At 33.4% G+C, this 16,449-nt stretch overlaps 1 protein-coding gene across 1 annotated transcript; it reads left to right on the top strand.

Annotated features, from left to right (window-relative positions):
* Positions 1-10,946: 10,946 nt before the first annotated feature.
* On the top strand, positions 10,947-14,989 carry LOC106719191 (odorant receptor 43a). The gene is made up of 6 exons (XM_045684142.1): positions 10,947-11,047; positions 11,432-11,740; positions 12,009-12,105; positions 13,322-13,426; positions 14,280-14,435; positions 14,933-14,989. The coding sequence occupies exons 1-6, from the start codon at positions 10,947-10,949 to the stop codon at positions 14,987-14,989; spliced, it is 825 nt and encodes a 274-aa protein (XP_045540098.1).
* Positions 14,990-16,449: the final 1,460 nt, after the last annotated feature.

Here is a 16,449-nt window from a genome sequence, read left to right as displayed (position 1 = left end):
ATTCCAACTTAAAAACACCAATTGAAGTTACTGTCGGATAATTTTATCATTGTTCTTAGTACGAATTTCTAAAACGACCAATCAGATACAATCAGCGCTAAAATGGCGTAAATCATTTAGGCACAAAATACCACAGCTTATATCCTGTCTAGTGGTATGTAGAGGTCAGATGCCTTTTGTAATAAGATTTAATCTTTCATTAGTAAGAAGGGGATTTTCAGAAAGGGTTACAATATAATCTCTTAGGTATTTAATCAAGCCACTATTAAATGGATCTCATAGTGGATTAAGCTGAACTGTAGAGATTATATTCTGAGGGTTATACTCATTTAAGTATAAATTCAATTACTATATTATATTATCCCAAGTTAATGAAATATCTCGATTGAACGCCGAAGTTAAGTAAACAAAAGAACATCTAATTCCTCCAATACACGAGCCGCCATTGTAATATTTGTTATAATAAAATTATGTATGTCTGTCTTAGAAAAAGTGTTTCATAAGAAGTGTTTGGAATTAAGGGTCTTCGAGTAAAATTTGTAGTTTATGTATTGTTGGAAATATCAAAGTTTTCGGATTGATAACAAATAGTTGAACCATTTTATACTGATGTTTTCCTCTTCTGATTAGACATGGGTTTATTATGAATCAGCTCACGGTTCGCAGGTGTGAAGCAGATCAGTGAACCGGTTCACAGACCAGCTCAATTTGTACCTGCGTTGAAGTATTCGAGCTGCGAACTGCGAGTCATCGGGCAGCTCACGGCTAGTCGGCTTACATCATTATAGTACATCGCGATGAGCCGTTACCTACCAATTTAATTATGAAGTCGCAGCTCAACGGCTCTAGTCTATGTTATGAACCGATGACCTGATGATATGAACCGATTCAGAGCTGATTACACACGTGTACTTCTGATCGTTTTTTGTTTTTTTTCTAGTTAAATTTTCTTTTCCACTATTCGTTAGTTTATGTGAACAATTTCAATGTCTTATTCATAATTAATATAACATATTCTGAAAAATTTATTATTTTCTTATATAAATATTTAAGAGTATGTTATAACAGATAATACATCCATACAATGGGTGTCATGTCTCTGTTTACTAAGGGATTATAAGCATTTACCCGTAAACTTAATTAATACGGACACCGAGGTACGCTACACAATATTAGCTTCGACGATATACGTTGCCTTGTACAAAGGGCTTTAGACTTCTTTTATAAGATTTATTATTCATCATCAGCTTACTATACGTCCTCACTGAGAGGCTCGGAGCCTACCTTAAGTTAGGGGTGACTAGGCCATTTGCATTTCCCCTCATAAAAAAATAAAAAAAAGGGGTGACTAGGTCATAGTCAAACATAGCCCAGTGCGGGTTGACTTCACACATATCATTGAATTTCTTCGCAGATATGTGCAGGTTGCATTACAATGATTTCCTTCACTGTAAGAACGTCGGATATATTTACTTAGTATGTAAAAAAATGCCCGAAGAATTGTAAGCCTTAAGTGCCGGCCATATTGTCCGCAGAACGGACGGCCGATGGGGCCGCAAAGTATTGGTATGGCGGCCACGTATAGGTCGACGCAGCGTGGGCAGGCCTCCCGCAAGATGGACCGATGATCTGGTCAAGGTTGCGGGAGTATCCTGGACGCGGGTTGCACAGGACCGATCATCGTGGCGATCTTTGGGGGAGGCCTATGCCCAGCAGTAGGCGTAACAAGGCTGAATGGATGGATGGATGAATGTAAAAAAATATTTAAAATATACTATGTAATAAATGTATATAAATAGTAGAAATAGCGGTGAACTATTGTGAAATAAAGTTGATAAACTGCCAATAAAACAAAAAATATATTCTTTGTTAGTTACTGCCGCGATGTTTTTTGGCCTACAATAAATATCAGGAAGTTATCGAGTTGACTTTTACGAGGAATATACGTTAGCAGTTTAAAGCATATTAGCCATGGAAATAAACACTATTTATTTAAAAAAAAAAAATCCTGACGTGACATATCTTTCGTTTTTAAAACCAAAATCTCTGTATAAAACATGCTGTCATCCCTGTCATCTTTGATAAAACAGAGATTACAATATTTTTTTAATGGGGATTTTTGTCTTAGAAACCTATGGTTGGTCGATTAATAATGCCACAGATAATGCCATTTAAGAAAGAAAAAAATTTAAATGTTATTCTTTGTTTATTGTGACTTCAGCACTATATTATTTGACTGTCTAACTCTGACTGATCTGACTCGAATAACCCTCTGGTTAACAAGCGTGAGTTGACTTCTTTATTTACTACTAGCTTTTTCCCGCGACTCCGTCCGCGCGGAATAAAAAAAAATAGGAAACGGGGTAAAAATTATCCTATGTCCGTTTCCTGGTTCTAAGCTACCTGCCCACCAATTTCCAGTCAAATCGATTCCGCCGTTCTTGAGTTATAAATGGTGTAACTAACACAACTTTCTTTTATATATATATATATAGATAGTTTAATAAAAACGTTTATCAATAAAAAGTTTTCATTTTTAGAATGTCAGTTTTAAGTCTCAGCAAATAAAGGAGTGTGCTTTAAAATTAATCAACCATTCATAGCTTAATTAAAGAAGGGTGGAATAATTTGCAGCGAAGCCTTTTCTTTAGTCAATGAATAGTAAACGCCTCAACAGCGTTTTACCTAACCCCGGTGACCTGATTTATTAAATCCCATTGAAAATATATATACGATACATAATATATCAAGTGATGATAAATAATTATAATTAGTATCAAACAAGTTTATAGTACCGGGTTCGTATCTATAGGCCACTTTACACTAATGTTTTTTTTATATCATAAAATGGCAAACGGGCAAGTGCCACATGACAGGGGAGGAAAGAGGATATCACCTTCCTATGCGTCCCCTCCACCGTCAAATCCACTTCTCCTTCCTTATAAGAGAAGGATGGGAAAGGAAAGTGGACTTAAATTAGGCCTCAGGAACGCACAAGTATTCGCATGGTATTTCTTGTTGCAATATTTTTTTCCTGTTGTTATTAACTTACTTGTATTTAATTATTATTAGTAGTATTTGTTTCAGATTACCCGCCTATTCTATTTATAGGTTAGCAGTTGCCCGCGATTTCGTCCGTGCGGAATTAAAAAAAATCTAGTAATGAGTACAGACTATGTCACACAGGGATAGTGTAGCTTCCCAACACATAAAGAATTTCTCAAATCGGTTCAGTAGTTTCGGAGCCTATTCAACGAAAACAAGCAAAGAATCAATCGCATATTTCCTCTTAATAACATTAGTAAGAATTTTAAATAATGAGGTTAATAGAGTCAAAAATTCTATAGGGCTTCCGCTAAGGGCTTCTCTTAGCGTAGGTTTCGCATGAGAAATCTACACTAAGGGGCAGAGTGTGGCAGTAAAATAGTGTTTAAGCATACAAAGCACAATAGAAAGTATAAATTTCTTAAGACACTTCAGCCATTGCTCAGGTCAAGTGTAAGTGGCTCATTGTGAGTGTTCTTTAACAATACAAGGTCACAGAGTAAGAGTTTTGTGTGAAAATATAAATATTAGGTCCTTACATATGAAATTGGCGTTTTTCGTACTGGCCACTTTAATCACGAATTTCTCCTCTTTGGTAAGGAATTCCAAATTCAAATTTGTACAGCTATAGACTCATGTACTTGTGGTTCGATGACCGTCATTCATTTGTTTTTTTTCTTCTGTTTTTTTCTGTTTGCGTCACTCATTTTACAAAATGGAAAACTTAAAATATCGCATTATTTACGAGTACGAGTTCCGCCGTGGCACTAGTGCTGCGGAAACGACTCGAAGGGTGAATGATGTGTATGGCGGTCGTGTTGCAAAAGAAAACACAGTTCGTTTTTGGTTCCAACGTTTTCGTTCTGGAAATTTCGATCTGCAGAACAAGCCCCGTGGACGGCCTGAGACTCAAGTTGATAATGAAGAGTTGAAGGCTATTGTGGAAGCGGATCCATCGCAAACCACGTCCGAGTTAGCTGCAGGCTGCGATGTTAGTGATAAAACTGTTTTAATTCACTTGAAGCAAATTGGGAAGATTAAAAAGCTTGAAAGGTGGGTACCTCACGAATTGACTGAAGCAAACCGGCAAACGCGCGTCGACTGTTGCGTTACATTACTAAACCGGCACAATAATGAAGGTATTTTAAACCGAATCATTACCTGTGATGAAAAATGGGTTCTTTACGATAATCGGAAGCGCTCAGCGCAATGGTTGGATCCTGGCCAGCCAGCCAAATCCTGCCCCAAGCGAAAATTAACCCCAAAAAAGTTACTTGTAAGCGTTTGGTGGACTAGTGCCGGTATTGTTCATTACAGTTTTCTCAAATCTGGCCAGACTATTACGGCTGATGTCTATTGTCAGCAATTGCAAACCATGATGGAAAAGCTAGCGGCTAAACAACCTAGGCTGGTCAATCGCTCCACGACACTGCTGCTTCACGACAACGCTAGACCACACACTGCGCAACAGACGGCTACTAAATTAGAAGAGCTTCAATTGGAAAGTCTAAGACATCCTCCGTACTCCCCGGACCTTGCTCCAACAGATTACCATTTTTTTCGAAATTTGGATAACTTCTTGCAAGGGAAAAAATTCAACTCCGATGGGGCAGTCCAAATCGCCTTCAAAGATTTTATTGATTCCCGTCCGACTGGTTTTTTTAGTAAAGGGATCAATGAACTACCTATGAGATGGCAAAAGTGCATAGAAAATAATGGTTCATACTTTGATTAATTAAATATATTATATTAAAAATATTCGACTTTTTGTTCCTCCCATACAAAACGCCAATTTCATATGTAAGGACCTAATATAACACTAACCAGAAATAAAAGCAGTGCAATATATCAACGAATTATGTCGTTTAAGAATTACCTTAAGTAACTCCTGCTGAAAAATAATAGCAACTATTTTATTGTGTTACAGTTGTATGTTGTTTATCACAGGTACATTTTTTTAGTTTTGCGTATGCATAAAAAAAGCGAAGTTCAATTTACAAAAAGCCGTGTGGTAAAATTCTATATGAATTTTTAAATGGATATATAGTTTTATTTGGAAGCGGAACAATTCACTACCAGTGCGAAATATCCGGTCAATTGAACTTCGGTATGCATCGAAAACCGGATTGCGAAACGTCAACAAAAAATATATATATTATTTTTACCAGGATTTAAAAGTGAAATACGAAAAAAAGAACTTTTGTTTTGTCCTTTATGTAAAAAGAATTATTGCTACTGTAAACAGTCACCAGGGACAAAAACAATAATATCTATTTTAATTTATATATTTTTATACATATAATTTTCAAATAACATTTTTCGTAATATAGGAAAAAAAGAAAAACATTTATTACCACACATAAAACATATACAAGGTACAAACTTGATAAAAAAGTGTGGTAAAAGGAATCCAGCTCAGCGCAGCAGGGACAGACTAAACTGTCCCTGCGCAGATTTTCAGCTGGCATTTTTACAAAAAAACGAAACATAGAATTAGAAACTAACATCTAACAAGTATTTATATAGGCTGAGGATAATCTATCTTACTAACATTATAAATGCCAAAGTTTAGATGGATGGATGGACGAATGTCTGGAAGAACATATAGGCCACTGATTAAGTTTTCTTTAATTCCGCGACATGCGAGCGACAGTTACTATTAATGTATTTTTACAAATGCTTGTATTATCAGAATTGTAAAAAAAATATTTTTACTCCTACGAATATTCCAACCTTTCGCCCTTGCATATTATGAGTAACAATCTCGTTAAAAATATAACCTTAAATTAAAGTATGGCAGGGGCGGCCAACATTTGTGGGTATGCTCATGAATGTGTAAAATTTATAAAAGCAACGAGCATTACACACGTTACGCCATGAATTTTTATGGCCGGTAATTAATAAGGGCCTGTGGCTGTTACGATGGGTACGAACTGAAAAAATATTTAAACAAGAATTGCACTGGAAAAAAACAAAGATTTTTCCTGTGTATAAACATTAATTAATAATGTTCAAGAACTATATAAATTTTTAACACACAAGCCGAAAGAGAATAATGAAAAGAGGGCTTAATAGCTTTAATAGATATAATACTCGATGTTTGGTACTCTGGTTGAGTTGGCACATCAGGTACAACAGGTATCTAGTTCCCGACGTGCCAAAAATGCCGATTACATAACTTTACTTAAAAACCCGCTCAAGTGAGAGTCGGGCTCGCGCACTGAGGGTTTCGTACAAACCTTAAGGTATATAAGTAAAATTTTCAGTTTTCGCTTTCCTTTATCTGTTATATAAGACGTGACTTCGTATCAAATTTCAAGATTCTGAGTTCACAAGAAGTATTCTATCCTTCATCAAGAATTAAAAAAAATATCGAATCTCATATTTTATTAGAGATTATGTTCTATATGTGTGCTAAATTTCAATAAGATGTGTTGCGCAGACCCGTTGCGGAGTTATCGAGTAAAAAATATATAAATCAAACGTATCCCACGGGAACAGGACACATTTTCGAGATCATAGGTAGCCTTTGTGTTCTTTCAGACTGCGTCTATATCTATACTAAATTTTAACGAGATCCATGCAGTCGTTATGGAGATACCTTCTAACAAACATACATCCAAACATTCGCAATTTAAGTATAATATTAGTGGAATTTGTTTCGACAATAGTGACAATAGTTTTTCATGTGTATATGTAGATTTTGTGTTTATGGACGTAAGTAATAAGACGAATTCCGAAAGGTAAAAAAATAGGTTTGTTTTTTCAATTTTTCCGATTTGGTTCATAGTTTCTGTTATATCAGTCTGTCAAGCACAATAGATATTCCCGGTGTTAATTAGTAAATGCATTATTAATTTGATCATAATTAAAATGACCTAACTACGACACAAGCGTTCGCAGTACAATCGTAAACAACAGTGCCTCAAAGATATTAGCATATAAATGGCTCAAATTGCACGGAACGGAATGTAAAATGGAAATAATAAGAAATTCGTAGCTGGAAAATAGACTGGGGGCAACGTTGTGGAGTTTAACTCCTTTTGGATTGTTTGCAAAGAGTTATAGGTATTGATATCAATTTAAAATGAACAATTATGATAGTTTAAATATGAAGATAAAATACTTTCAAAATACGCCTGCAAAAAAATCATAGCAATATATATAATTCTAATGTTAACGATTCTAGTTTTCACAGGTACTTTTTATATTTGTCCTTGGAATAAAATTTTATGTTCGCAGGTAAATCACACAATCACCAAAAATATTTAGTCCAATAAATCCTAACTAAATCTAAAACTAACAAAGGTATTCAATTGTGAGTTATTAAAATTAAAATTAAAATTGTGAGTTATTTAAAAATAATTGCTATTAAATTTCACAACGGCCTGGTAACTTAAATTTCTCATTCCCAAACAATATACTCGTTAATTGCAAAGACGAATACTTCAGTCGTTAAACAAATTTCAGTTCGTTGAACGCTTAATCGAATAATCTGGAGTAAACTGTTTCAAAATTAACGCTGACGTCATGTAATACTTAATTAAGAAGACAAGACTATATATTTATATATATTACGAGATTTCGTTAAGTTTGCCATTTCGAGCGTTGATTTACGATGGCTCCAACGCAAATAGTCCTAACACAAAATTAGTAATTATTTTGAAACTGGAAAATTCATTCAAAATTCCATTTTTTTTATCAGTTTCTAAAGAAATGTACTGTGTTGACTAAGATATAATAAAGTATTCTAATTTATTGAGTTTTTTTAATGGACCATGATAATGTTTAATTCAAAAATGCTAGCACAGCAAATATATGAAGGTATTTAAATCTAAAACCTGCTTTAATCAAAATTTAAATTAAATAAATCAAATTGAACTAACCATCCATAACTATTATAGAAACATATTTATACTAGCTGTAGCCTGCAACTCGGTCCGCGCGGATTAAAAAAACGTAATAAGCCTCTGTGTTCCAGACTATGTTCTACATCTGTGCCAAATTTCATCATGATCCGTTGAGCCGTTGCGAAGATATCTTCAAACAAACATCAATCCATCTCAACATTTGCATTTATAATATTACTAAGATTATTTCCCAATAACCGATGTCATTGTGTTGAAGTAAAGGAATTAATAATGCGAAGCGTCAAGATCTCGGTAAGCAACTTTATCGCAACTTGTCCTCAATAAAGTTTCCCGAAGTGGAGATTAGAAATTGCGGCAATGTTTCGTCGCGTTCAAAGTTGCTCGATAAATTTGCGGTTTTATCGCGTCTCGCTAAAGCCTTACCAGTCTTGACATTTCCTCTTTTCAACTTTCCAAACGATTAAAGTATGATTAAAATAAATACATGTCGAATTAAAAGTAACATTAATAAGAAACTTTTGTAAATTTCAGTAGATGTAAAAATCGCGAATTTGGCCTGGGCTTAATTAAAAAACTTTGTTGCATTAAAAATGAGCGCTGAAAACGGGCGATAAATGTGCAGTTTGTATTTGGTAAAAATAACTCGATTACGGATTGGAATGAAATTTGATATGATATACCCTTTATTAGTGGTATCCGGCGCTATGTCAGTTTTCATCAGTTTATTGAAATATTTAACATTAACTAGTAATACGAGTTTGTAATGAATAAAATAAAATAATATTAATGACGTAAAGTACCTGCCACAAAATGTATAGCAATAAAGTGCATTAAATCGACTGTAACACTGTCAAGCGTTAAATTAATAGGCGCTTTTGAATTTCAAAAAGCTGGATAATTGCCAGCATATGAAATCTGAAACTACCTGAGTTGTATGTACTTTAGTTAAAATTATCGAACCATAATATTCTTAACTAAGCTTTTAATATACAGAACTATGAATCACAATTATGAAATTCAAATTAAATAGTTTTTACTCAATGTAGTAAAATAATAAATATAATCCTGTCCTAATAATATAAATCCTAATAGGTCTAAAATTTATGAAATACTAACAGTGTGATTCCATAGTTGAAAAAGATCCGTGTGAATGTGTTTTGGTACAAGCGTCCGTGGCACAGTTGTTAAAACCCTTGGCAGAAGCGGATCGAAATCTACACGTCCAGGTTCGATCCCCATTATGTACTAATATGTATCAATGTGTTTTACGAATTACATACGTACATTTATTTGACGATTTTGCGGTGATTGAAACATCGTGATGCAACCTGGTTATCTTGGAAGATAGATCAGCTCACTATACGTTCCCACCGAGAGGCTTGAAGCCTCCCCAAGTTAGGGGTGACTAGGCCATAGTCAACCACGCTAGCCCAGTGCGGGTTGGTTGACTTCACACATATGTGCAGGTTGCATCACGATATTTTCCTTCACTGTAAGAACGTCGGATAAATGTACATATGTAAATCGAAAATCGAAAAACACATTGGTACATGGCGGGATTCGAACCCAGGACCTGCAGATTGCAAGTCTAGTGCTTAACCCTTGAGACACTCTTGCTCTTGCTCTCTGCGAAGATGTTGAAAGATAATATGTGTATCAACAAACCCGCACTTGGTCAGGGTGATTGACTATGACCGAGTCATACCTCATATGGGTATGTTCCGAGCTCGTCGGTGGGGATATGTTCTAAGAGCTGACTCCGACGTTTTGGAAATAGAATTAGTGTTAATTCCGTTACAGTACTTTGGCCAATCATAGAAGGGTTATACAATATATTTTTTTAATTCAAATCTTACTAATATTATAAACTAGCTTTTACCCGCGACTACGTCCGCGCGGAATAAAAAAAATGCACACAAGATAAAAAAGTTCCTATGTCCATCTCCTAGTTCTAAGCTACCTTCCCATCAATTTTCAGCTAAATCAGTTCGACAGTAACTAACACGACTTTCTTTTATATATATAGATGCGAATGTTTTAATGGATGGATGTTTGTTGGAAGGTATCTCCAAAACGGCTGCATGGATCTCGATGAAATTTTTCATAGATGTAGAACATAGTGTGGACACATAGGCTACTAATTAGGTTTTTTTAATTCCTCGCGGACGGTGACGCGGGCGACAGCTATAATAAGTAAAATAGAAAATGGAAAAGGATTAATTCAAAGTTCTGACGTAATATATTTAATGCCATATAATTAATTTATTCATAATACGTTCTGTTCTAGAATTTGTTATAATTACCAGTATATTAATTCTACAATAATGTTATTAATTAACTTTTATCACAATTTATAACTGCTATAGAAAAATCTAGCGATGTCCACAGCATTTTATCGATATTTTTTGTTTAAATTAAATGATATATTTTTAAGAATTATGGTGAAATTCTAAGAGAAATATGCAAGAGTAAATGTTTATATATTGGCTAAATTAAACTAACATAGTTTTAAATGGTGAAGTAATATTCAGTTCAATATTTATGATTACCAATTCGGGGCGTTGGTGGCTCAGGGGTTACGCACTTAATTTGCAAATTGCAGGTCCTGGGTTCGCATCCGCCATGTAACAATGTGTTTTCGAGTTTCAAATTACATATGTACATCTATCCGATGTTCTTATGGTGAAGAAAAACATCGTTATGCAACCTGCACATATCTGAGAAGAAATTCAAAGATATGTGTGAAGTCAACCCACACTTGGCCTGCGTGGTTTGACTATGACCTAGTCACCTCTATGTTAGGGTAGGCTCCGAGCTCCTCAGTGGGGATATAATAAGCTGATGATGATGAAAACTTTGTAAAATTGTTCTTAATCACGATAATATCCTGTCAACTACCTATTTTTTTTGTCTTTGTAAATATGCATCACTAAGCAAAGCGACATATATAAAAGAAGTTGTTTTACTATCATACCATTATACCTTCAATAAACTATGAACAGTCCTGATAATTTGTATAGGCTATACAAAATGTTGTACAGTTTAACAAAAAAATTAGAAGACCCCAAAACACCATTATTAGGTCCTAATTTAAAAGCACTTCGTTTCTTCGGAGTTTTACTTCCTGATAATTTATTTTCTAAATATATTTTTATTTTCATGAATGTAATGGTATTAATTTTTATAGCCACAGAATATATAGACATTTGGTTTACTCGATCTGAACTAGATCATGTATTAGTTAATTTGAAATCATCAATGTCCAGTACTAGTTACGGTTTTAAAATTATTACAGTGTACCTTTGGCAAACTCGTTGGAAGCAAATCATTGCTTACGTTAATAGAGCAGATGTCGAACAGAGAAAATCATCTGATTCTTTCAATGTTAACATAATAATTAAATTTACAAGATATTGTCGAAGAATTACTTACATTTATTGGATTTTGATTGTCATCACTGGCTTCAGTATTGTTCTTCACCCATTATTTAAATACATCACTACACCTATTTATAGGTTAAATGTTAAGAATGGTACTGAACTTGGATTGGCCGTAGTACCTTCATGGGTTCCATGGGATAAGACAAAATTCTCTGGTTACATAGCTGCGTCTTTATTTCAAAGTTATGCGACTATTTTTGGTATCGGTTGGATATCAGCGTTTGATGCTACTGCTATTGTTATAGTAGTATTCTTTAGAGTTGAAATTGAAGTATTAAGGAACGATTGTGGTTATATTTTTGGAACAGAGGAATCCGCTGTTGATGAAGAAGAAATATATAGACGTATTAAGACTTGCCATAGAAGATACGTTGATTTAATCAAGTAAGTGTAAACCAATAAAGTGTGGAAAGATTAATTTTAAATGTATCCTACGAAATGTGCTACGTTGTATGCTTAGTGCTACGAAGCATGCTACAATATGTACTACGATGTATACTACAATTTATGCTACGATACGAATTTCTATGCAAAAAATTCATTATATAAAATGTAGAAAACTGCAGAGAGATATAAGAAGAGCTATCTCTAATTTTTCTAGTTCTTTGGGTAACATAGATATGAGTTTTAATGTCATAATTTTGTCTTATAGATACACAAGATTGTACAATGCATGTATGTCTCCACTGATGTTACTTTACATGTTTGTATGTACTATAATGCTTTGTGTGACTGCATATCAGTTTACTGTAAGTTATCTTACTTCTTACTAATATTATAAATGCGAATGTTGAATGAATGGATTTTAAGGTATCTCCAGAATGGCTGAACGGATCTTGATGTAATTTGGTACAGATGTAGAACATAGTCTGGAAGAACACATAGGCTACTTATTAAGTTTTTATTTTAATTCCGCACGGACAGAGTCGCGGGCGACACCTAGTTATGTAATATCTTTATAAAATATATAGTTAATTATACTTATTTTACATATTTTTGTTAAATATTCAGGTACTAAGGTAAGTTACTAAGGTAAATCCTCTTTCTTTTAGTTCCTAATAGGAAAAGGGTGGGAAGGGGAAGTGGATTTGGCGGAAGAGGGGACGCATAGGAAGGAGAAATATCCTCTTTCTGTGCGTCCCCTTCTTCGTTGATTAAAGGTAGGTAACGCATCTGCATTTGTGGATATCTATGGGCAACGGTCGCCTCGCTATTTCGGCGAATTCAGGTGGCCGTTTACTCGTTTGCCTCCTTTTGATATATAAAAAAAAAGTTACATTTAATCTTCATTTTCAACGCTTAAATTTTATTAAAGTAAAAAAATATTCTAGAAATAATTTTTATACACATAAATGCATATTAATTTATATACAAATTAATTTAATAAAATAATTTTGTCTTATCGCAAATTTCCATACGAATTGTTTTGTGTCGATAAATAAAATTTATTACAACAGCAGAATTTACACTGCATCGGTTGGATTTTCAGTGTTTCAAATTCCGATGATTTCAAAGGTTATACAGATTTTAAATATGTTAACAATATATTTTTAGCAACTAAAACCAAACTTTGTTTAAAAAAAGAATCACAAGACGGGTTTATTATTTTACTAAATTAAAAATTAACTTATTTTAATGATATTTACAACATTGAGGGGGAAAAATAATCAGCCGTTAATCGATACAATTGTATTGGCACAGTGCACTTTGACACGACCTGTCACTTCAGAAGCCAACCAGCAAATGATCGCTCTCTGAAGTTGACTCCCTTTAATTAGGTGTCAAAGGTGACGTCACACATTTTTTATTTATTGATTTATGTGTAATATATATTTTAAATATGTTAACAATGTATTACATTATAGTCGAACAAAAAAATCATACAAGTTAAAAATTTTTGTTAAGCTTGATGGAACATTTTTTAATGTAATTCAATTTCGATGTTAAACTTCAATGTATTTTTAGGAAGAGTCTAGTGCTTTAAGAGGTTTGATGTTAGGCGAGTATTTATTATTTGGTGTATCACAACTACTGTTTTACTGCTGGCATAGTAATGAAGTGATATTTGCGGTAAGTGTTTAATTTCATTTCATTAACATGTCAGTCATCATTATCATATCAGTCAACATTATCATCATGTCACTCATCATTAACATGTCAGTCAATATTATCATGCCAGTCATCATTCACATGTCAGTCATCATTATTATGTCAGTCATTCTCATCATAGCAGTCGTCATTAACATGTTAGTCATTGTCATCATTTCAGTCATGATTAACATGTCAGTCATCATTATCATGCCAGTCAACATTATCATATCAGTCATCATTAACATGTCAGTCATTATCATCATGTCAATCATCATAATCATGTCAGTCATCATTAACATGTCTGTAATTATCATTAAGTCAGTCACTATCATCATGTCAGTCATCATTAACATGTCTGTAATTATCATTAAGTCAGTCACTATCATCATGTCAGTCATCATTAACAAGTTAGTCTATTAACAAATCAGTTATCATTATTATGTCAGTCATCATTATTATGTCAGTCATCATTATCATGTCAGTCATCATAAACAAGTCAGTTATTATCATTATTTGCCACCATCATCATTATCATCAGAATTTGTCTTCCCACTGCTGGACATAGGCGTTCCCCAATGCGTTGTCATATCAGTCGCTAACAGACGCACAAAGCACTACAACAGACACTAACTGCCGAAATCGAAATTTGAACCTTGAGATCTCACCGAAAATTGTTATAATTTCTTTGTGCAATAAAATGATCTTTAAATTTGTTAAATTTGAATCAGATAGTTAAACAAAACTTTCTTCAGATAGAATATTGATTTTGGCAGTTGTGAAAGTGAGTATTTTTTTTATATTTCATGTCTTTTAAAGTATCAATGTTTTCCAGAGCAAAGATTTAATGCAAGGTCCATACGAGAGTCGTTGGTGGTCAAGTGATGTGTCGAGACAGAAGGAGATCTGTATGCTAATTCATCAGTTTCGAGAGACAATAGTGTTCACAGCCGGACCCTTCACAGATCTAACTCTCGCCACTTTTATTAACGTAAGAGACCAAAATAATGACATAATTTAAAGACGACCACATCTTTGTTGGCAGAGCATCTTCTAAACTTAGTCTTTCTCGTGCCATGCTATGGACTTCTTTATACAACACAATCATTGTCTTACTAATATTATGCATATAAATTCCAAAGTTTGGGTGCATGTTTGATAGAAGGTACCTTCAAAAACATGATGCATGTTCTATGACATTTAGTACTACTCATAGTCTGTTTTCTAAGTTTTGAGAAAGAAGTTGCAGGCAAAATTTAGTACAATTAATAATATTTTCTAGTAATTTTTTTACCAACATACCTTCTCCAATTTTAGTAATTTCATTTGTTACTGTCAGCTTCCAATGACGAAGTATACACAGACAGATATAGTTGTCTCTCTTATTTTCTTTGAAAACAACAGAGACAGCAATGTGTTTAGTAGATAGGTCGGTAGTGACAGTTAAATTATTACTTCGAAATAAATTCAAATTACATTTTTTTACAGATAATTAAAGGAGCTTATAGTTATTACACTATACTTAAGCAGTCGAAGAATCAATAAACAATCTACTAAGATGCATTAAACTTTTTAATCTGTTAAATACATTCTTTTAAAACTAATATGCATTATAGAATATTCACAATAATATAGAGCAGGGATCCCCAAACTATTTTGGACGAGTGACCCCCTTTTACAAAATGTACTATTACCTCAGACCCCCCATGGCTAAATTACCTACTTTTAAGATCAATTATTATTAATATTCATTCTGACTTAGTTCAATAGAAGATAAGCTTTCGTCTAAAAGATTTAATAGAATTGAAAAAAAAAACTAGACTTTTTTTTACACAAGAAATTAAACTAAACCATATTTTATAATGATACATTATGTTAAAATCAGAATATGAAATATAATAATAATATTAAATTAACAAAAAAAAAGTGCAGAAAAATGCACACACAGCAATATTCAAAAGGAAAGTAGGTCGCATTGCTGTATATAAACAGAGAACTCTTTAATCATTCGCGAAGGAAAAAAATATACCCTGCCCATTTATTAAGCTTACAAATTGGCTGACTTATTACATTAGGAAAAGAGAAAAAAGGAATAAGGAAATACGCCTATATTTTTTGCGAAAAAGTGTTATATTAGTATTTACTTATTTTAACAAATTGATTTTTTCTAACCTCTTTAATTTGATTATTTTTTTATTGTTTCATAAAACAGAATTTCAAAATTATTATTAATAGCATGTTCTCAAGATGGCTGAAAATGTTTGCTTTAATATAAAATAATAATAATATTTTTCTATGTTGAATGTTGAATTTTTGTTTGCCGTTTGTGAATATTAAAAATTATTTTGTTTGTTTAGATTTTTAAAAACAAACTTACACAAAAATCGATAATCTTACTAATATTGTATATGATAAAGTTTGGATGGATGGATGTTTATTAGAAGGTATCTCGGAACAGCTCAACGGAACATAATGAAATTTGGCACAGATGTAGAAGTAAGAACATAATCTCGAAGAACACAGACTTACAACAACACTTACATAACACAGACAACTTATTGAGGTTTTTTTTTAATTCCGCGCGGATGTAGCCGCGGGTTATAGCTAGTAATATTCTAAAGTATTCCTAGAGACTAAAGTCAAATTTCTGGCAGACATAATGGTAACCTGTGCTCTAATATCCGAACGCTCTGTAGCAATGCTCTGTGCCCGTACGTGACTGTGTCGAATTGAAACGTGCTCTGTTCACTGCAAAATGAATGCCGACAAATGTGACAACATGTTCCTTGAAACTGAACTGAATCTGAATTTATTTCTAAACTAAAGATTTAAGATAGTTCGTTTTTTATTATATATAATTTTATAGTTTTTATGTCATCATATCTTCATCCCTGTCACTATATTTGAAAGTTTAAATTAGGGATTTTTGTCTCAGAAGTCCACAGTAAGTGCTTTTTATTAAACCAGTGATTGTCAAACTTATTTCTTTCACCGCCCCCTTTGGA

The sequence above is a fragment of the Papilio machaon genome, chromosome 25, assembly GCF_912999745.1.
Source record: "Papilio machaon chromosome 25, ilPapMach1.1, whole genome shotgun sequence".
Lineage (NCBI taxonomy): Eukaryota > Metazoa > Arthropoda > Insecta > Lepidoptera > Papilionidae > Papilio > Papilio machaon.
The sequence above is the reverse complement of the archived record's forward strand: the minus strand, read 5'-3'. Positions and strand labels throughout refer to the sequence as shown.